This window comes from Pipistrellus hanaki (genome assembly GCF_964339955.1).
Source record: "Pipistrellus hanaki genome assembly, chromosome: 1".
In the NCBI taxonomy this organism is placed as follows: Eukaryota; Metazoa; Chordata; class Mammalia; order Chiroptera; family Vespertilionidae; genus Pipistrellus; species Pipistrellus hanaki.
In genome coordinates, this window is record NC_140503.1 from 180,768,107 (window position 1) to 180,789,925 (window position 21,819).

The following is a 21,819-nucleotide window of genomic DNA, read 5'->3' on the forward strand; positions in this document are numbered from 1 at the left end:
ATCTTAAATTTTCTATTGGTTTCATCAAAACCATAATACAGAGTCCTACTGGGAATGTTGCTAAGAAAATAAATTGAATAGGATTGCTTTAATTTATATGATTAAACTAAAGATAAAAAGGTTGGAACCTTAGCAATATTTTAAATTATATATATCTCATTTATTGAAATATAAAGATCTTCATTTACACGTTTAAAAACAGAAACATGATCGGGGACTTGCAATACATTTTGCATCTGTAGACCCTTCCTATCAAGTTAGTTCTTCTCACACATTCACCACACCACTGTTTCGGGAACACTTACGTATTTTTCTCTTTATTATTTCTAAAATATAAATTTTGGACATTCAAAAGTGCAACAGTTAATGTGCCTGTGGGGGAATATCACAGTTAAAAAAATATAAACAAAGGCAGTGATACAGCTTGTCATAACTGTTTTGGCAGTATTCTCCAAGTCTATATAGAAATACATATATACATATTGATGTATAACATCATTGAATCTTACGTCCCTCTTCACAAAAATAGGACCATTTTGTTACAGGTTGGCAGACCACATTTTAAGGACAACATAGATCATTTTAAAAGCCACAAGTTTCGTTTCTCAGGCCAGCTTTGATTGTCTTCATAAACACAGAAAGCAGGAATGATTGGCAAATTTTCATCTGGGGAATTTGCAGTAGGCCATAAGGAAACAAATCTGTGATACACTGAAAATGCTGTTTTGTTTTTTTTACAAAACAAAAAAATGCAAATTATACACAAACTCAGGTGAGCACATTTGTTAGGACTAGAACCTGCTGGACTGAAAATCTTCTCCAGCCTGTTGATATCATTCAAGACTCAAAGGAACATCAAAATGCAAAGTGCCAACAGAAGAAGGCTACACACAGGAGAGCGAGTGATAAACAGAGTGCTTGAGCTGTGATTCTGGAAATACAAATGTATTTCAAGTCTAATTGGCTCTACAGAACCTAGTTAGGTTTGCTTTTTTAATTGGCCAATCTGGCTCAGTCTTCACGCTATGAAAAAGGTGGATAAGAAAGTTGGAGCTTGCATTGAGAGTACACCAGTAGGTAGTCAAGTACCTTGTTATTGCTTTTACATCTTTCAAAGCGTCACCTGTCAGGAGTGTATACAGTGATTGCAGTAATCACAGCCCATGTTTCATTCATAGGGTGTCAGAGATTAAGCAGTTTTGCAAAGAATGCCAATGAACCCACACCAACCAGTTTGACAGTTTGGATTGATGTAACAATTTGTCCTCCCATCTCACCCCAAAATTATCAGAAAAACTTTTTTTTTTTCCCGCCAAAATATTGGCCTGGTTCTAGAGATTTAGTTCACTAAATTGCATCATTTTTGTGCATGCATGTTGGGGTCTGGGGGAAAAGAGAGGTCAGCTCCCCCATGCTGTGGGAAGCAGTGCCTTCACTTTTAGAAGACCTGCCAACCAAGATTTAGCATGCTGAGCCTCAGTGAAGAGTGAAAAGTTAAATTAAGGAGAGCAATTGCCAGGTGTGTGGCATTAAAGTGGCATGGACCAAAGGCCACAGATTTCAACAGTAGCCCAGTTCCTAATTTCAAATTATTTTCCCCCCATGGCTGTTTCCTGTAACTTACCCTGGTATTTTCCAGACCCGGCTGATCAGAACAGCCAGGGTGTTTATAAAAATACAGGTTTCTGCATCTCCCTCCCCCTCCAGATTTAATCATTCAGAATCTCTGGGACAAGGAGTTAGCATCAGGGGATTCTGGTTGCCAGTTCCGTTTGGGAACCAAAGATCCAGGTGAAGGCACACACAGCCGTCATTAGGCAATGCCTTTACGGGCTCAGAGTTTCACACTATTTCTCATTGGGGAGAGAGAAGAGAAAAAGGGCTCATGTTCAGAGTATTCTTCCGACTCTTTTAGGGTTTGTAGAATTTTTAAAACATATACGTTGGAGTCCACCAAAGTTGTCACCAGGCATGAATAAAATCTCTGCAAATGCCATCTTCTTGCTGATGATTGTATTTTCCGTAAGAAGTCATGTTAGTCATAGGCTGATGCCTTTCTATTGAGAATATTCAGGATTCAAGGGTTTTGCTTGTCGGTTTCCAATCCCACCACTTCCGAGGGTAGTTAGTTGTTTTTAGTACAATGGGGTTAGGGGACCTATTCAGTACATAGGTAAAAACTCTGACTTCCTGGAAGACACTACTTTTACTTGGTTCTCTATGTTCAACTAACTTTAACCCACTAAAGCTATTATCATAGTTTATAGAGAAACATATGTTATTTAATATAAATGTCAAAAACTGTCAACCTACTTAGTAAGGATTTTTTTTTTTAAATTGTGCTTTCTTTGTAGGGAAAACGTGTTACATATTACACATTTAGCGTTACTGATAACAGTAGTATTATTATAAACATAGATTACAATATAAAAATGAGATGTTGGGCTTCTAAATGACCCAAATCTATTAAACAAGGTTGATTAAAATCATTAGCTTTTATCTCTTTAACACTAAAAAAAAAAAAAAAAAGTAAAATGCTATAGTACCAGTACCTTTTAAGGTTCAAAAGTGGTTTTGCATGTACTTCATTAGAAAGTTCAACAGCAGCTGATACCAGGTTCCAAGCAGGAAGTACATGGATGGGTTGAGTGGTTGGTCTCTTCAGAGGTCCAGAGCAGATAGTTAATACAAAACTAAACACATCCTTGGTTAGAGTTATTTACATAATTACAATGCTGGAGTGTTGTTGCCACAAAACATGTGTATGTTGGAATCTCACCAATGCCTTGAAACACAAAGTTCGTCTTGTGTGGTCCATTATTTCCTTGTCCAACTACCTCCAAACTTCACACGCTGAGATGCTACTGAAGCATTGCAAGAGGCAACGCTGAAAAAGTTCATTTCAAAATGTCCCATTCGCTCACATGTAGAAGGCTCCCTGAGGCCCTGGGCTGGGACCTTCTCTTTACACATCATCCAAGTCCTCCTCTCAAACTTTGCATTGCAATAAAGTGGTTTTCTCAAAAGGATCCACGGCGGCTCCAGGAGTGGAAGGTACCCCTCGAATCCGCAAGTTAAAGGAAGCTGTCCTCCACCAAGTCTGAGGAGTCTATGCCAATGTCGTCCATCATGTCGATGTCCTCAATGGTCTCGTCCTCTCTCTTGATGAAGGTGGAACTGCTGGAACCTGTCTCAATGGCACTCTCTTCAGAGGTCTGCGAGCTGGGGAGGGAAAGAAAAGGAAAGGTTATGGCCACGTACAACCCCACCTGACCACGGTAGCGTTTCTAGGGTGGCCCCCAAAGGCAAAGGAGCTCTTCTGGCAAGACCCTTTGTATTCAAACTTGGGCTACCCAGTTGGGCAAGATTCTACCACTCATCACCCAACGCACTGCAGTGGGCCACCTGGAAAACCAAGGTCCGCAGGTCATGTCCACACTTTAGCTTCCCTTCTCTTCTGCTAAATATTTCATCAAAGTTGCTAAGAAGCTGAGACAATGTCTACTTTCCTAACTCAATACTCCTGGTAGAGAAAATAAGCAATGCCTGGTCAAAAGGCACAGGGAAGGAAAAGCAGAGGGGTGAATTAGGGGCAAACAAACATAGCCAGGCCAGGCCCTTGCTCTCCCTGAAACCTCCTGAATGTCCAATCTGTGTTCTCAGGCTGTCACCCTGCTGGCCAGGAATGCCCTCCTTCCCCTCCTCTTGGCCCACATGAAGGCTCTTTTACTTGCTAGAATAGTGGCATAGAGGGGACATTCTAGAGTCAGAACGTCTTAGGTCTGGAATGGGCCCTTAGCAGCTATGGGACTTGACATTAGTCACTTAACCCCATGAACTTGTTCCCTTGCCCGTAAAATGGGATGACAATGGTGCCGGGCAATATTCCTATTTGTTGGGGTGATTAAATGAGGTAATAACCATAAAGCACTGAGCATGATGCTTAGACATAATAGATGCTCAATAAATGTTAGCTATTATTATTATTGCTAGTACTCAAACCCTCACCTGAATTTGAATAGGGCCTAGATATTAGGTGATATCAGGAAATAGTTTAATTTTCTTATACGTAACCATGCTATTGTGGTTATGTAGGAGAGAATCCTTAATCTGAAGGGATGTGTGATAGAGTTTCAAACGATTTGGTTAAGTATGAGTATGTATGCATGTGAAACACACAATACCTGCCGAGACCGGTTTGGCTCAATGGATAGAACGTCGGCTTGGGGACTGAAAGGTCCCGGGTTCGATTCCGGTCAAGGGCATGTACCTTGGTTGCGGGCATATCCCCAGTGGGGGGTGTGCAAGAGGCAGCTGATCGATGACTCTCTCTCATCGATGTTTCTAACTCTCTATCTCTCTCCCTTCCTCTCTGTACAAAATCAATAAAAATATATTTTAAAAAAAAAAGAAAAAAAAAAGAAACACACAACACCTATTAGATAGATGATAGATAGATAGATAGATAGATAGATAGATAGAGCAAGCAATGTGACAAAATGTTGACAACTGCTAAATCTAAGTGGGAAATGTAGTTTCTCAATTTCTCTGGACATTTAAAATTTTTCACAAAACTTTTGGAAAATAATCTTCCCTAAATCAGCCTGTCACGATTCCCTGACTGTCCTTCCTTCTCTGAACTCTTAGTATTTTGTGATTCTCCTGCCTTGTATTGCTAAATTTTTATGTATACCGGTATCTTTTAGCTCTAAGCAGACTACCACCTGCTGACAGGCAGGAAGGGTCTCCTCTCCCCGCTGAGTGGCAGCAGCACCATGCTGACTACACAGCATCTAAACCACCCTATAGGCCAGTCAGCCAGGAGGCGGCTCTCACACACACCACAGAGGGGCTCCACCGGTCAGCTGTTTCCTGCTGCCAGCCCAGCCTGACTCCACAGCTCTGTCCCCTCCTCTCCATGTCACTTCCACGCAGAGAACTGAGCCTGGCCCAGTAGAAACCTCTGGGGAACAGTTTGCTGCCCTCCACCCCAAGGCCCCTGAGGCCTGGCATGAACTTAAAATCAATGGCTACTGGACTGAAGTTTCCTTTCCCAGCCCCACAGATGGTGCCCTTTCCTATGGTGAGCTTTTGCCTCGGTTACTACTTTATATTCCACCCCACACCCCCACTTACACCCTGGTCCTGGAACCTCATTGGGAACCCCAGTCCACTTGGCTGATCTTGACAACCATCTAGTCCTGACATCCCCTCTCCCCTGGCACCTGAGTGTTCCTGGGACTTGCCAATGACTAGGGGCCTGAGTCAGCCCTTGGCTATTGGCCAGGCTCAGCTGGGGCGTGCATTTATGACACTTTCTTAGATGCTGTGATCTGGACTGCTGGCCCCCTCCTTGGGGGCAAGTTCCACAGAGAGTCTATCTCCCTGGCACTGGCCCTCCTGGGCCTGTCGTGCTCCTCTCTCTGACAGGCCATCTCCCAAAGAGAAGGCAGAAGTGTGGGCACCAAAGCTAACTCCCATAGAAACTGAGCACAGACCATCCCTGATGCTCCCCAGGCTTCATGGCGGAGCTGACAATTGGGATTACAGCTGGTTCCCAAGCCACAGTGCCTGTCTTACAGCCCGGGACCTGGCTCCCATTGGCTCTGACCAGAATTCTTAAAATCTCTACAGCAAGGCCCTGTCTTCTCCTGCCCTCGCCCCTCCCGAGGCCAAGCATCCTGAGCCACCACACTGACTCTGCCTGCCTAAACCTAGAGCATCCCAGCTCGGGGATCCCCTCTCTCTTACAGGCTGAATTGTGCAGGGAGGCGGGAGTGCGAGTAGGCGCATTCATATGTTGGATGAAATGATATGATATTTGGATGTGCTTCAAAATACTCCAGAGGGGGCAGAGGTGGAGGAATAGATACAGCTAGGCATGCAGACTGGCCATGAGGTCGTAAACATTGAAGGGAAGTGATGGATACCTGTCAGTTCCCAATACGGTTTGTATTGTGCATGTTAGATCTCTTCCATAATACAAAGTTAAAAAGAAAACACAAACCAGCCAGAGCACGCTTGAGCCCCACTCCCAGAGATTCTAAGTTTTTGGTCTGGGTGAGACTTGCACAACAGTAGTTTTAAAATCTCCCCAGGTGATTCTAACTTGCAGCTAGAGTTATAAGGCACTGATGTGGCATCAAATAGCCCAGTCTAGCCTCTCTTCTCACCTTTCTGGATGACTAATTAAGGAAGCAGCCAAAGAGTAATATAGCATCTCAATAATCGCAGTTGCTGTGTAAGATTGGTCAAATTACCTGAGGACTTAGGTCAAATATTCTCCACCGGGGAAGCACATCCTTCCCTGCCCCCTACACCTCCCCCAGCCCCAGGGGAACATATTAGGATCAAATGGAAGTGTTTTCAAAACTAGGAGTTCTACACCTTGATCCCCTAAAACAGATTCTCTGCCGGGGGCCTGGTCATCTGGGCAATAGCTCCTGTCTTCAGGTGTGGGTGTGGTTCCTTTAAGAAGATACCTGGAGCAGGGCAGGGGCAGGGACAGGGGCAGGGGCAGGGGCAGGGCTGTGGCAGGGAGTGCTGCTGGAAGCTGAGGCTACACCCATATCTACCTGTGTCTGTTCCTCTTGCCCAGGTCTTCCTCCTCAGGAATGGGGTCGATGTCAGGCAGAGGGATGATGTAGCCGCTGTCAGCACTCAGCCTCTGCTCGTCCAGGCCACCCTCCCAGTCCTTCAGCTTGTCCTCCTCGTTTTTGTAGGTGACGCCAATGTAGGCGTTGTCAGCATCCACTCGCATGCGCGCCACAGCAGGATGGTCACTCTTCAGGAAATCCAGGTGAATCTTTTCATAACTCTGCAAACATTCATTGCACATCGTTACTCAAGCGTTACTGACCATACTGCAGATATGTATTTATTCCTTTTAACTGTCCGTGTTTCCAAATTACCTTACGGATGTGGGATTTAGACAACTGAAGGAGAGTCAGATGTCAACTGTCCCCAGAGATGAGGGACTTGCAAAAAGGGCCATCACCTCCCGTGACCACATCAAAATTACAACTAAATTATAGAACAATCAACTGGAGAAACATCTGAAGACTAGCTGAGAAGAGGTCCTATACCTAAGGATATAAAGAAGAAGCCATGTAGGAAGGGCACAGATATCAAACAGGCTGGCCTCACACCCACGTGTGGTGGTTAAAAAGCAGGAGGGATATCTCGGCTGTGGAGGACTCCCCTGAGAAGCAAGGGGTCCCAGCCCAACACTGGGCTCTCCAGCCCGGAGCACCAGTGCTGGGAAGAGGAGCCCCTATAACATCTATCATGAAAATCAGCAGGGATTCCTTTTATCTACAATAGATGAGATGGAAGGCTGCTAGAATCCCAGGTGTCTTCTTAAAGGGCCCACACACTCACACAGACTTAGTTTCAGGGCTACGGAACCAGCATTATTTTCAATGCCAAGATATGGAAACAACCTACGTGCCCCTCAACAATTAGATAAACGTGATAATATATATGAATCTTACTTGGCTATAAAAAAAGAATGAAATCTTCCCATTTGTGACAGCATGGGTGAACCTACGGGGTACTATGTTAAGTGAAATAAGTCAAACAGAAAAAGACAAATGCCATATGATTTCACTTATAGGTGGAATCTAAAGAACAAATAAATGAACAAGCAAAATGGACTCAAAGATACAGAGAACAAAAGGTGAAGTACAAATTGGCAGTTACAAAATAGTCCTGGGGATGTAAAGTACCGTATAGGGGAAACAGTCAATGTAAGAACTATGTATGGTGCCAGGTGGGTACTAGACTTATGGAGGGATCATTTCATAAATTATATAAATGTCTAACCACTATGATATACATCTGAAACTAATATAAAATAATACTGAAGGTCAACTGCAATTGGAAAAAAATTAAGGGAAAATAAAGAGCCACCAATGGCAGAAATCTTCTGCTGGCAGGTCTGAAAGCCCCTTCTCTGAGTTAGTAGCTATGATTGTGTCCGTCCCCACAAACACCCCCTCTTCGGACTAGCGTGGGCATCTGGCCTCGTCACATCCACACCCTCTCCACGGCTCGAGTGGGTCCTGATAAGAGGTGACCAAGACTTCCACAGGGAGCACCATACCTGACGTCACCACTAACCATTGAAGAAATCTGACTCAAAACTTAGGAACTTTGATCTAAAAACACCCTTATTTCAACACTAGTCCCAGTCTATTTCCACCAACCTATTTTTTCCAACCAGAGCGTCTGTTCCCCATGCCTCACTTTGGGGACTTGCCATGGCAGTGAGAAAAATCCACAGACAAAAGTATTTCACTTCCAGGTCAGTATGCAGCCTTCTACCACTGCCTCCCATTGAGGAGAAAGAGAAGGAAGAAAGTACAGAAAGTCTGTATGGCGACTAATCTGAATCTAAGAAACCCAGTTTATTATACACGTGTGCCTGGGTTTCCGTCTCCGCGTCTCAGCAGAGAGTTGTTTCGTTCATTAACATATCCTGCCTGGTTCCATGAAATCGCATTTATTCCTTTGAACAATGTTTCCTATTCTACACAAAAACCAGCTGGAGCCACAGATAACAGCTGAGGTTGCTCCTTACAGTCAGCTGGCAAAAGCCAATTCTGCATGGATTTCAGTGCATTCAAATTAGCAATGTAATGGCTGTGGATGCCCTGAGACTAACTGCACAGTAGCTTCAGATATCCAAACATCTGGAGAGTAAAGTGCTTACAGGTGTTGCACCCTTAAGATGAAAGGGGAGCCCTGCGGGAAGAGGAGGGTTTTCATTCACCATGGCAACCAGGGAGGGCCCTGGGGAGCATTCCAATAAAACCCCAGCCACTGGATCCCATAATCCTTCTCCTCCTTTGAAAATGCTCCTTTAAAACAGTGTTGAACAGTGCTGCTCGCTCGCTCACTCACTACCAGCTTTTGTCTTTTCCCTTTGCTCATTCCTTTCCACCCATCCTAAGGGGCCCAGACAAACCTTCCATTTTTTTAAATAATTTTTTTCTTTTTTAATTACAGTTGACATACAATAGTACATTAGCTTCAGGTAATCAACAAAGTGATGAGACATTTATATAACTTATAAAGTGATCAACCCAATAAGGCTAGCACCCAGGTGACACCATACATCGTTATTACAATATTCCCTATCCTGTACTTGACATCCCTGTGACTGTTTTTATACCTGGTAATTTACACATCTTAATCCCTTCCCCTTTTGTACCCAGTCCTTCAACTGGAAATCATCAAAATGGTTGATGAACCTATGAGTTTACTTCTGTTTTTGTTTCTTTATTTTGTGTGTGTGTGTGTGTGTGTGTGTGTGTGTGTGTGTGTGTGTTTTAATTCCACATACAAGTGAAACATATGCTATTTGTCTTTCTCTGACTGACTTCTTTCACTTAGCATAGTACTGTCCAGGTGCATCCATGGTGTCCCACAGACAAACCTTTTTATACTGTCCAGGCAGCAGGTTCTCCACAATCTCTCTCAGATGGTAAAAGGAGGGTCTCTTCTCCGGCTCACTGTTCCAGCACTTCACCATGATCTCGTAGCTGGAGGAGCACAGAACACATCATGAGCATAGGGAGGAGCAGCAGGTACCTTCCCCCCAACACACACCCCCACACAGGCCCACTGGGCATGAACACAAGGCCCACAGGATGGGGAGAGGCTCACATTTCACTGGTGGCATGGTCAGGCTTGGCCATCCGGTACCCACTCTTGATCTTATTGTAGAAAGTAGAATCCACCATCATGCCAGGGTAAGGGGTGCCACCTGAAAGCCAAAAAAAAGGAAGCAACCAGGATTAACAAGTGTGTTGTGTGTTTTTTAATCACCTGGGGTGACACAGCAGCTTTAGAAAACATTTGGGGATCCCCACCATTAAGTGCTGGTTCTATCAAAAAAATGAAGTGTTGCTGAAACTGGTTTGGCTCAGTGGATAGAGCGTTGGTCTGCGGACTGAAAGGTCCCAGGTTCGATTCCAGTCAAGGGCATGTACCTTAGTTGCGGGCATATCCCCAGTAGGGGGTGTGCAAGAGGCAGCTGATCGATGATTCTCTCTCATCGACGTTTCTAACTCCCTCTCCCTCTCTCTTCCTCTCTGTAAAAAAATCAATAAAATATATATATTTTTTTAAATGAAGTGTTATCTCCCTGCCCAAATCTTAAATTTTAGGTAGACTCTAGGTTGGTCAAGTCCAGAACCCCTAGGCAAAAATTCTACGACTCTAGGAAAAGCTCAAAAGTGCTTTCCAATGGTTCTGACTACGGGATCTATATCTACAAAGCAAAATAGAAAGCAAAAGAATCACGAAGGCCACAAAAAGTCATTTTCACCAGAACTGTTCAGAAAAATTAATGCAAGTCAAAATTGAGCCTTGAAATACTGAGATAATTCTCTGCTTTTAACGGACTACGCACACTGGGGTGATCCACAGTGGCATCGCATCCAAGGAGGGAGAACTAAGAAAAAGGGGGCCAGTGCTATCATAGTAGAGTAACAGTAAATTCTGAAACATTCACATGTTTATGGCAAAGGCCAGGTCAAGGTTAGTCTTCTCTCTAAAACCTTCCAAAACGACTGTAGGGCTCCTCGCTCCTCTCTCTGGACTTCCTGTAGGATTTGAAATCAGGACCCAACAGTTTACCACTAAGTGTGTGAATCTTAGCTCCCTGGATGAACTGTCGAATGGAGGTCAAGGTCATGAATCGTCCCTCTCTTAGAGCCCTCACCTGGCAGCAGTGGGCACCAGTGTTGTTCAGCAGCTGGTAACTGACTGATTGACCAAGCAACTAGGTTTCTCGCCTCCACAATGATGACCAGGAAGGGGAGCCATGCCCTTTTCCTTGCCACACCACCTTTCACCTGCGCGCCTAGCACCATGATGTGAGGGAATGGCCAATCTCCACTGGTGAACCCACTTAACCCAAAGTCCCAAGTGGAAAAGCCGCTGATGAGTGGGTGTCATCAGGAGCATTTCCACGGGGAGAAAGTCACTCTGCAGTAGCCCAAAGAAGAGTACGGGAAAGGCCAGGGGTGAGGGGACAGCTTCCCAAGACCACCATCTCATCCTGCAGGGCACACACCAGACGTCATACGGGCACAATGTGCCATATAAATCGGCTGCAGCGTGTTTTACTCACACCAGGTGTCTTAACAGTGATTACATCCCAGAGCCTGGAGAAACACAGCGTGTTCCCTCCAGTGCTGTTCTAAACAGCCCAGGCAAATAGAGATGTCAGGCACATACCGAGGGAAAAGATCTCCCAGAGCAGAATGCCATAAGACCAGACATCGCTCAGTGTGGTGTAGAGGTTGTCAAAGATGCTCTCAGGAGCCATCCACTTCACAGGGAGGAAGGTCTGCAGGGAGGGAGAAAGGATATTAAACCCAGCATATGCACCGATATCTACAGCAGCAGAAATAGGAAAAGCTTCTCTTTCTATTGGGCTAAGAAGAACGTTGGCCCACATGAGCGTCTTCTGGGTGTGCTATTTACTGCCTGACACCTGGTGGGTGCTCAACAAAAATTTGACGAATGATGGATGGTCAGTTTTGCCTCTTATGTCCTTCCAAAGAATAACATCCAAAAATACATAATCCTGAATGTTTACACCAAAAGTGTGAGCCCTGAATGGATCTGTCCCTTATTTTCAAGTGTTGCTAGGAACAAAATTAAGAACAGACCCAGGGATCGGAGAGCCAACTACATTTTTGAACTTGAAGAAACACTACAAAGAGTCCGACAGAATGATAATTTTGCAGCCTCCTTTGTGAGGTTTTCCAGCCTTCTGTGTAAATACCAAACTGGGCATATGGATCTATCAAGTAGCCACACTAGCATCCTTCAGCCTTCTAAAATCGCTGGGGAGGTAACAGATTCATAATCTTCTTGAACAGACCTTGACTCCACCAAAGTCCGCTGGTTTCTTTCAAGGGACCCGAAGCTTCAGGTCATGATCACAGAGCACACATACACGCAGAGGCCAGACATAGCCGTGTCCTCCCGGTGGATGTAGCAGCCCCATGAGCTGCCTCACATCCAGTGCGATGGGGTGATGTGGATTTGTACCGACAGATGACAGACGTATCCCAGGCTACTCCATCCACTTAGAGGTGCAAGGGATGGGCAGAAAGGTTCAAGTGTAAGAAAGAAGGAGTCTCTTTAAGGAAATTGTGCCTCTAAGATATATCAACTCAAATGGTTTTAACAGTTTAAGAGTCATAGATGCCACTTGAAAATTTGAGAAAAGTTAGAGATGCTCTCCTTAGGACTGCGTGCATGGACACACATGTGCACAATGTACACATTAATAGCTAACACTGGGTGCTTATATGTGCATTTTACATAAATTTACTCTTTCAATCCGTCTCAGCAACCAAGGAGATAGGTATTATTGTCATTTCCCTGCTGCAGACAGGGAAACCGAGGCACAGAACAGTCAAGTAACTAGTAAATGGACTTCCTGTAGGATTTGAAATCAGGACCTAACAGTTTATCACAGTGTGTGCTAGGAAGTGCTGGAGTTGGGGCTCATACCCAGGCCATCCTGAGCCCATTCATGGGACTTGTAGACTCCATATTGAAACTGTAGGCACCCAAGGCTGGAAGCAACACCCAATTACAGAGATGCAAGTGGGGGAGGGTGAGCAGGCCAAATGGGGGCGATGGGGAGACACTTACGCTGCCTTTCGATACGTAGTTCGAGTCATGCATGATGTCTCTAGCCAAGCCAAAGTCACAGATCTTCACGATTTTCCCTTGTGCCAGGAGGACGTTGCGAGCAGCCAGGTCCCGGTGGACACACTGCACAGAAAGAGAGAAATGGTATTGGTGTCAATCCATCCACCCCTAGACAGCAGCACCCCTGCAAGACTGGCCATTTCAGGGTGGCAGGCAGAGCTGCCTGGTGCACCTCAGAGGGGCTGTTCTGGCATAAAGAGTTCACCTCCAAGCTCCCATCCCAACCACTCCTATGAGCAAGAAAGATCTAGAGCCGTGGTCAGCAAACTGCGGCTCTCGAGCCACATACGGCTCTTTGGCCCCTCGAGTGTGGCTCTTCCACAAAATACCACGGCCTGGGAGAGTCTATTTTGAAGAAGTGGCGTTAGAAGAAGTTGAAGTTAAAAAAATTTGGCTCTCAAAAGAAATTTCAATCATACTGTTGATATTTGGCTCTGCTGGCTAATGAGTTTGCCGCCCACTTGTCTGGAGCAAAGCAGACACCTGGTGATGGCGGACGCCCCACTCTGCTCTGGGGAAGAGAAGAGAGCAGCAGCCATTGCTACTGGCCTCTCCAGGGCCTAGCTTCCCGCTCACCTCCCTCAGATCTGCGGCCTGGGTCCAGAAAGACCCTGTCCCCTGAACACACTTACATTCTTGGAAGCCAAAAACTCCATTCCTCGAGCAACTTGATAGGTGAAGCTCAGCAAATCCAACAAACTCAGGCCTTCCGAGTTATCGTCTGAAAGGAGGTTTTTGACTTCCGAGTCTGCAGAAAGGAATGGAGAGTGTTGGTGCTTGCAGATGGCACGAAACTTCCCCCCTGGGGAGCAGCCCAGGGGGAACCAATATAAGATTGCTAGCTTTTAATTTTGCCAAGTAGGGGCACTGGGGGGAGAGAACATCTAAAATTATTTCCTTTTTCTTCTGTGTTTTTTTTTTTAAACATTTCAATGACAGTTTACGTCCAATATTATTTTGTATTAACTTCAGATGTACAGCATAATGGTTAGACAATCATGTACTTCACAAAGTGTTCCTCCTGATATTTCCAGTACCCATTTGACACCTTACACAGTTATTACAATATTATTGACTATATTTCCCATGCTGTCCTTTATATCCTCATAAAAGGATTTTCTTACAGAGTTTCTAGACCTTACAGGTGGGTGCCTAAATTATGCAAATTCTAGACAAAATGCCTTGGAATTTAGGCATGAGCTTTTCGATTGAAGTGAACATCTGTGAGCAACTTGACTAACAGGACTAGACTAAAGATATGAATACAGTCAGACATGATTGAAATATATGTTACATATTTAAGGCTAATGACTAAAATGATATAACTGTAGGTTTAAAACAAAAATAAATAAATACTATGCTAAAGGCTCTATCTTTAAAATCAAATATATCAACAGCAACATATATCTGGTTAAAAATATTATATCTGAGATATAATGATCTTTCTTGGTGTTGACATCTCTCTCTTTCTCTCTCTGTCTCTCTCTGTCTTTCTCTCTCTCTCTCTCTCTCGACAAAAGTCTGGAAAAGTATCTTCTAGGAATTGCTGTCTTGGTTTTTTTGTTTTGTTTTGTTTTGCTTTTCTTTTTCTTTTTAAAAGCCACCTTCATAGTACTTTATTGATTTGATGAATAAAGCCAACCAGTCTGGTTAGAGGTAGCCATCTAAAGATCAGTGCCAATGACTTCGCATTTAATTCCCTTTTGTAACTTGTCCATTTTCCCCGGTTCGTCCCATCTGGACAGGTCCCAGGGTTTTCGAGGAAGGAGGCAATCTAGGCCAACAGTTCTCAGTTCTCTCTGAAAACGTTCAGGCAAGTGAAGAGTAGCCGCAGCCATTCACATTTTCCCAGCCAGCGAGGGGCAGGCCAGGAAGCAGCCGCCTGCCTGCCAACAGGGCCTGGGCTGCACATGAATCAGGCTCTCCTGACATCTGGAGCCAGGTCCAGCCTGGGAAGCGATGTAAACTATTTTTAACAATGCAGGAGTGGAGAGGAAGCACTGATTCCGACAGCCCTCACTGGCTCATCTTTAAAAAGGGCTTGGAAGCTTACCCACTTGGCAGTGGGGGAATGAATGGAACTTGAAACTGCAGTGATGGAAAATATCATTGTGTACTGAGTGAGCTTTGCAGAACGAGCACATTCTTTTCCTAATGGATTGTGCCTTTCACGTAAGAATTCTGAAAGCATTTGGAGCATGTTAGTGATTTTCAAAACAATTTCCATAGCAGCTCAATGTTTTGTTTTGTTTTGTTTTGTGTTTGCACGGACCAATGGGAGGATTCAGATTCAATAATACAAGATCACAGGACAAGTCAGCATCAGACCCATCTAAAAGCCTCCTCTGCACTGCAGGCCTGTGATTAGACTAGAGCCCTGGAGGGGCCACCCCAGCAGATGTGAGGTGGTCCATCTGGTCTGGGCATGGCTAGGCTCCCTGGAGTTTATAAATCAATTCAACCCTGCTACGTGTGCCCATCTGCTTTGAAACAGACAGATCTTCCTTCAAACGTTTAGCAGAAATACCCAACGCCCTTGTCAGACAAAATATAACCTCAAACTGTCCACTTTCCAGTTTCTATCACAAGTTGGATATTAGCAAAGCTAAAAGCAAAAGCTATTGATATCAGAGACTTATATAATTAAAAGTTTAAAATAATATTAGGAACCAATATAAGATTGCTATCTTTTAATTTTGCCAAGTATGGGCATTGGGGGAGGAGGGGTCAATATCACCATACGTTTGTTGAGAGAGAGAGAGAGAGAGAGAGAGAGAGAGAGAGAGAGAGAGAGAGAGAGAGAGAGAAGAGAGAGAGAGAGAGAGAGAGAGAGGGAAACAAAGTCTTTAAAATGATTATATTTTAAGTCAAAAAAATTCATTCATTACTATCTATTCCTTTTCTTCCTTTTCTTCTTTTCTATGTCACAGGCCGGGCTGTGCAGACCTACATTTAGGAACCACGTGGCCTGGCAGTTCTACTTCCCAGGCCTGCTCACCTTCTTCCAATAGTTTAAATATCATATTAAACCCCTGGAAGAGCACAACCCCAAAGAGCCAGCACAGACGCTCTTACCTAACAGAGACTTCTTCTTGTAGGAGGCTGGGCGGTCATACAGCGACCTCTGGATGTCCGAGTACTTAGAAACCTCTTTCCTTTCCAGCATGGGGACGTACTGTGTGGTGTCAGCTTGCTTCATGTCCATGTAGTCGCCATTGTTTTCAAAAGATAAAACAACGTAACTGTCAAACAGAAAAAGAACTTTATCCAGATGGCCCTCAAGGGTGAACATTCCACCTTCAGTCATCGATGCGCAGGTGCCTACAGTCTGCAAGGCAGTGCGGTGGGCGCGGGAGCAGCAGGGCTGGGTAAAAGCAAACCCACCTGCACCCTCCACGTGGGGTAGTCTAGTCAGGGACAGGAGCATTAATCAATAATCACACCAATACACACACCATCTCAACTCAGGTGTGCCTGTCTTTATGCCGTTTTTCATTCCACAGGTCACAGATCTATGCCATGTGACCCCGTGGCTTGGGCAGACAATTCCCACTACTCAATAATTTAGCACCATTTGGTGTCCGTCGAGTAATTTAATATGGAAGTGAACTCACTGTACTTCCTGAACTTACAAAACTTCGTATCTACAGAGACCTTTACAGCCATTTGTGGGTCTCTGCAGTGGGGATCACTGTCATTGGTTTGACTTATAGGCCACGGTTCAGCAAGGACCAGTATCTTAAGCTTTGAAATCCTCAGTTTCTCTCAAAATGTGAGCCCCAAGGCATCCCTGGCAAGTGCTGCATTTGATAGGTGTTCAGTGGACCACATACAAACAGGAAAATGGCTCCCAGAACTTTTCCAACTATTGCTTTCATGCAAACCTATCAGCAAGGCTCCCCACATGACATCCTGATCCAAAACACCTGCAGATATCCTGTGTCTCTCGGCGCTGCATCATGGGATGATGGGGCAGGGTGGCTGGGCTCTAAGTCTTGCTATCTCCTGGCACGGAGCCCGCAGACATGGAGTCCGTAAGGACATGGTTCTCTCCTTGCGTGAGGCTTCTAGAACAATGACTCACAGCAACTCACCTCCGTGTGCTTTCATCCGTAGGATTTAACCCGAAGATGTCCAGCTCTTTCTTTGGCTTCTCGGGGTGGTGGCTCAGGAAGCTGTCCCTGTTCTTATGCAAGTAGTTGACCAAATCCCCGTAGAAGCAGTACTCAGTGATGATGTAAATGGGGCCTGCGGGGACCAAAACTGGTTAGGAGATGGGTATGAAAATGGAGGACAGATAATGAATGGCTATCTGGCAAGAGATGCTGCCCAAAAACAATGAGCTTTCACCAATTCAGTGGGACCCGCTCCACTCCATTCTAGGGATTTGTATTCGCTGGCACGGCTGGAGGTACAGAGTGTGGGTTTAGAAAGCTGGATGGTTTTCCCAACAGAGGTGCTCTATGGAAGCCCTCCCTCCCAGGCCAGGAAGCCCACCTGACTTGGTGCAGGCGCCCAGCAGGTTGACAATGTTCAAATGCGGCCCCAGGTGGGTCATTATCTTCAGTTCAGACATGAGAGCTTGTTTTTCACTGGATCTGGCTGTAGCTGTTGAAGAAAAAAACACACATATCAGATCTGAGGAGCCTACTTCTCTGAAAAAGCCAAAAATGTGGCTCATCCTGTGCTTGGATATTACTTTGTTGACCAAGAGTCTAAAAAAGAGAGGGGGAGTGCCTTGATCTAGATTCTAATACCTGATCCCCAATCTTTAGGGCAGGGGTGGGGAACCGTTTTCCTGCCAAGGGCCATATGGATATTTACAAATATCATTTGCAGGCCATACAAAAAATTATCAACTTAAAAATTAGCCTGCTAACTTTGATCAAACATTTAATTAACTCAGCTTAATGCCTCAGCAGGACCAGACCAAATTATTTTGCCGGCCTTATACAGCCAGAGAGCCAGACATTCCCCACCCCTGCTTTAGGGTTAAAAAAAAAAGTCATTCAAAGTAACAACTCTTGATTTTCCAACACACAGACCAAAAAAAAAAAAAAAAAAAAAAAAAAAAAAAAGTACATAAATCTAATTGACAGAAGAGTCTAAATACACATAAAGCCTAGAGTCCAAAGAACCAAGATCTAGTCCTAAATTTGGCATTTACTAGTTCTGTGATTTAGAGCAGGTCACTTACTATCTCCATGTTCAAAACAATCCCCAGGAAGGGGCACTTACGTTTAAGCATCTTCACTGCTACTTTCATGACCGGTTGGGACCGGCTTAATCCGTAGGCAGTTCCTTCAACCACCTTCCCAAATGCACCAGATCCCAGGATGCGACCTGTGGGCAACAGAACCATTAACACACGCAGATGCCAGGAGGCTCATCAGCTTTATTTACCACAGCCAGCGCCCGTGGGTGCAGAGCTGGGTGCTGTTTTCCCTGCGCAGTGTAAGCGTAAGGATTCCTCCAAGTCATCATGTCAAGGCCAGAATTCAGCCCACAGGGAAGGAAATTAGTATAATTGCTTTTGTCAAATAACATTTGCAAGGGAAAGAAAAGCACAGCCGGGAAAAGGGAAGGTGCAGCCCTCCCAGGTCGGAGCACTCTGTGTACCAGCTCCTGTGCTGCTGAGAGACCGTGGGCTCCATTGCACTTGCTTTCTGTGGCTCTTTCCCAAACCCCCGGGTTCTCTGCCCTTCTATTTTCCACATGCAAACCGAGGCATCTTTTGCATCAAGAAGTCCTTACCCACTGGAAAGACTTCAGTATGAAAGATGCCCCTGACTACTGTGAGTGGCGAAGTGAACTCTAGGCTGTCCCCTTGGCTGCCTGTTTGTCAGGAGGACCAGGAACCGCACAGGTTAGTAAACCTGCCTGGGAGCCCAACACGTTGCTGCACGTTGGGAGACACGAAAAGAAATGCAAACTCTTAGAGAGCTCACAGTCTGAAAGGGATGCTTCCCAGAGTGGGTGGTCTCCGCACACACAGCCAAGCCTGGTTAAGACTCAGCTCTGGACCAAAACAGGTTTGGCTCAGTGGATAGAGCGTCAGCCTGCGGACTGAAAGGTCCCAGGTTCGATTCCGGTCAAGGGCATGTACCTTGGTTGCGGGCACATCCCCAGTAGGGGGTGTGCATGCAAGAGGCAGCTTATCGATGATTCTCTCTCATCGCTGTTTCTAACTTTCTATCCCTCTCTCTTCCTCTCTGCAAAAAAAATCAATAAAATATATATTAAAAAAAAAAAAAAAAAAAAAAAAGACAGCTCTGGAAGGATGCCGGCAGCTGACACCGCCTGTGACTGCGGGTCTGCGCTGCTGTAGACCGGGGGACCCACGGGGGCAGAAGTGCACCGTGGCGCATCAGCGGTGTTGCCTTCTGCCCTGTTACGTTATTGCTCTTTAAAGTCCCTCAGCTCCTTGTCCCTTTTTATAAAACAAGGGGAAAAGTAAGTTGAAAAGCTTAGTTCCCAGGTGAAGTGCCTGGATTGGGAGTGGCTAGGATGTCTCATTTGATTTCAAGTTGAGTAATTCTCTAAGAAGGCCTAGCCTTGATGTATTTTGGGATCAGACAAGTGAATTAAAGCTACCTTTGACATCCTCCGAAGTACATTAGAATATTCCTGGTGACACAACTCTAGGTCTAGCTTTCATTTATTTGTCCTGTTTTCATTCATTTAGAATGTGATTTTTTTTTTAATCCCCTGGACTACAGCTTCATGTATTTAGACCCACAGGGAAGGAAATTAGCATAACATTTGCAAGGGAAAGAAAAACACAGATGGGAGAAGGAAGGGTGCAACCCACCCGGGTGAGAGCACAAAATGTGAATTAGAATATAAGGACAGGTAACGGGTGAATTATCAAAGTCCAAATGCATCAAAGCTTAACTGTAGTGAGTCACAGCCCAAGATTAAAATATGTGAAAAGCCTGTGATAAGTTTGCTTGATTATTCTTACATGTTTCCATTCCCTTTAAGATGTACCAATAGTTTTATATTCTACTAGAGGCCCGGTGCTCAAAATTTGTGCATGGGAGAGGGTCCCTCAGCCTAGCCTGCACCTTCTTGCAATTCAGGACCCTGGGAGATGTCCAACTGCTATCTCACAATCTGGGATTGCTGGCTCCTAACCACTCGCCTACTTGCTTGCCTGATCACCTCTAACCATCTGTCTGCTTGCCTAATCACCCCTAATTGCTTGCCTGTCTGCCTGATTGCCCCTAACAATTCGCCTGCCTGCCTAATCGCCCCTAACCACTCTGCCTGCCTGATCACCCCTAACTGCTTGCCTGCCTGCCTCATCACTCCTAACCACCTCTGCCTCAGCCCCACAACCATGGCTTTGTCCAGAAGGACATCTGGAATGACATCTGGAAGGTCGTTTGATTGTTCGGTCTAATTAGCATATTACGCTTTTATTATTATAGATACTCTAAATATATATTCTAAGGGACTACCTAATACATCCTCAGAATGTAATGGATCAAAATATATTTTGTGGTTGTCCTCATTCATTTTTCATCTGTTCCTTTTTAGTCACAGAAACTCATCTGATCTGCAATTTGTGTCATTTCTAAAGAAAAACCATTTTGAGGGGTATCTTTGTCAGGTGTCCTCATATTCATTTATTTTTATAAAATGTTCTTTAACCCTAGACAGTTTGGCTCAGTGGATAGAGCATCGGCACAGGTTCCATTCACGTCAAGGGCACATGCCTGGGTTGTGGGCTCAATCTCCAGTAGGGGGAATACAGGAGGCAGCCACTCAATGATTCACTCTCATCATTGATGTTTCTATTTCTCTCTCCCACTTCCTTCCTCTCTGAAATCAATAAAAAATATTTTTTAAATGTTCTTTAACCATAATTTGCTATGAGATTTTTTTTTAAATCACTGTAGTGACCCAAGCAACTCATTTTTTAAAACAAAAAGTACTTCTGAAAGCCAATTTCTATTGGCTCACTGTTATTAAGCACAGCTCATATCCCTCATTCCTCATGGGCCTGTAAAGAACAAAACTATGGCCAAATCAAAAGGGAGACCTGGGAGATCACCCCGGTGGGAGCTTACCCAGCACAAGTCCGTCTCTTGGAAACTCCCATCTCGAGTCATAAGGCAGCTGCATCGGGTCCACATAAATGTATTCGTGTCCATCGGGGCTGATTGATTCGATGACCCTCCAGCGAATTTCATATCTTGGTTTCTGTAAACGACCAGGACAGGTAACTGTTGAATTACCAAAGCCCAAATGCACCAAAGCTTAACGACAGCAGCAAAGTGGCCGGAAACGGTAACTCAACACACAACTACTGAGCTTCTTCTCTGTGCCAAGTGTTAAAGTGAGTTGCTCTCCTTATTATTCTTAATGACTTCAAAGATGTTCAGTTCATTGAGAAAAATATCTACCTGTTTCCAAATGACAACCAGGACAATCAGTGAGATGATCACAATCACCAATAGCACCAGGACTGCGGCTGCCACAGTGAGCTCAGAACGCAGAGCTGGAGGAGAAAGGGAGAGGCATAATGGGAAATATGCATGAACACACAGGATGGCAGAAAGGCAGGGCAGTTGTGACTGGACCAGAATCCCTCACTGGTGGAGAAGCATGAGGGCTGCCAGCTCCTTTTCAGGATAGGCAATAGGTCACTACTCCAACTTTTCCCTTAGGAAAAAAAGGGGCAAAATTCCATCAGGGGAATGCAATGCTTTCTCTAAAGATGCTTCAACATTAGCCTCTGGATGGAATATGAACTGGAATCTAAGGACTGATCAATGAGCTTGAGAGCTATTATAAGCTCAGAAACTTAGGTTCAATTTGTTTGGAAAGGTTACATTTTGTTTATATTGCTTTGGGCTTCATTAACTTTTTTCTGAAGGAATTCAACCTGTCTCAACTGTTGTAAGGAGCACAGGGCAGAGCTCCTTCTTGTCCCCTCCGTTCCCACGCTCAGACTAGACAGACTGGGTAGCTACATTGTGAGACAAGCAAGGGGCCTCTGCAAGGTGCTGTTTTGGAAGGAAGGACTCCCTACAGATGCCAGGAGAAGGCCCTGCATGAGCAATCAGAGCT

General features: G+C 44.8%; 1 protein-coding gene across 5 annotated transcripts in view; it reads right to left on the minus strand.

The window, feature by feature from the left end:
- Positions 1–289: 289 nt before the first annotated feature.
- PDGFRA (platelet derived growth factor receptor alpha) overlaps positions 290–21,819 on the minus strand; it is a 44,376-nt gene continuing 22,846 nt past the window's right edge. For all 5 annotated transcript variants that reach the window (XM_084899785.1, XM_084899786.1, XM_084899784.1 and 2 more), the window contains 13 exons: positions 21,153–21,247; positions 20,817–20,949; positions 17,980–18,084; positions 17,239–17,349; positions 16,836–16,989; positions 15,817–15,983; positions 13,374–13,489; positions 12,682–12,804; positions 11,248–11,359; positions 9,670–9,769; positions 9,440–9,545; positions 6,576–6,817; positions 290–3,222 (listed from right to left, as the gene is read on the minus strand). In XM_084899785.1, coding sequence (XP_084755911.1) covers positions 3,075–3,222; positions 6,576–6,817; positions 9,440–9,545; positions 9,670–9,769; positions 11,248–11,359; positions 12,682–12,804; positions 13,374–13,489; positions 15,817–15,983; positions 16,836–16,989; positions 17,239–17,349; positions 17,980–18,084; positions 20,817–20,949; positions 21,153–21,247 — 1,712 coding nt within the window. In that variant the 3' untranslated portion in view covers positions 290–3,074. The remainder of the gene's footprint in view (positions 3,223–6,575; positions 6,818–9,439; positions 9,546–9,669; positions 9,770–11,247; positions 11,360–12,681; positions 12,805–13,373; positions 13,490–15,816; positions 15,984–16,835; positions 16,990–17,238; positions 17,350–17,979; positions 18,085–20,816; positions 20,950–21,152; positions 21,248–21,819) is intronic.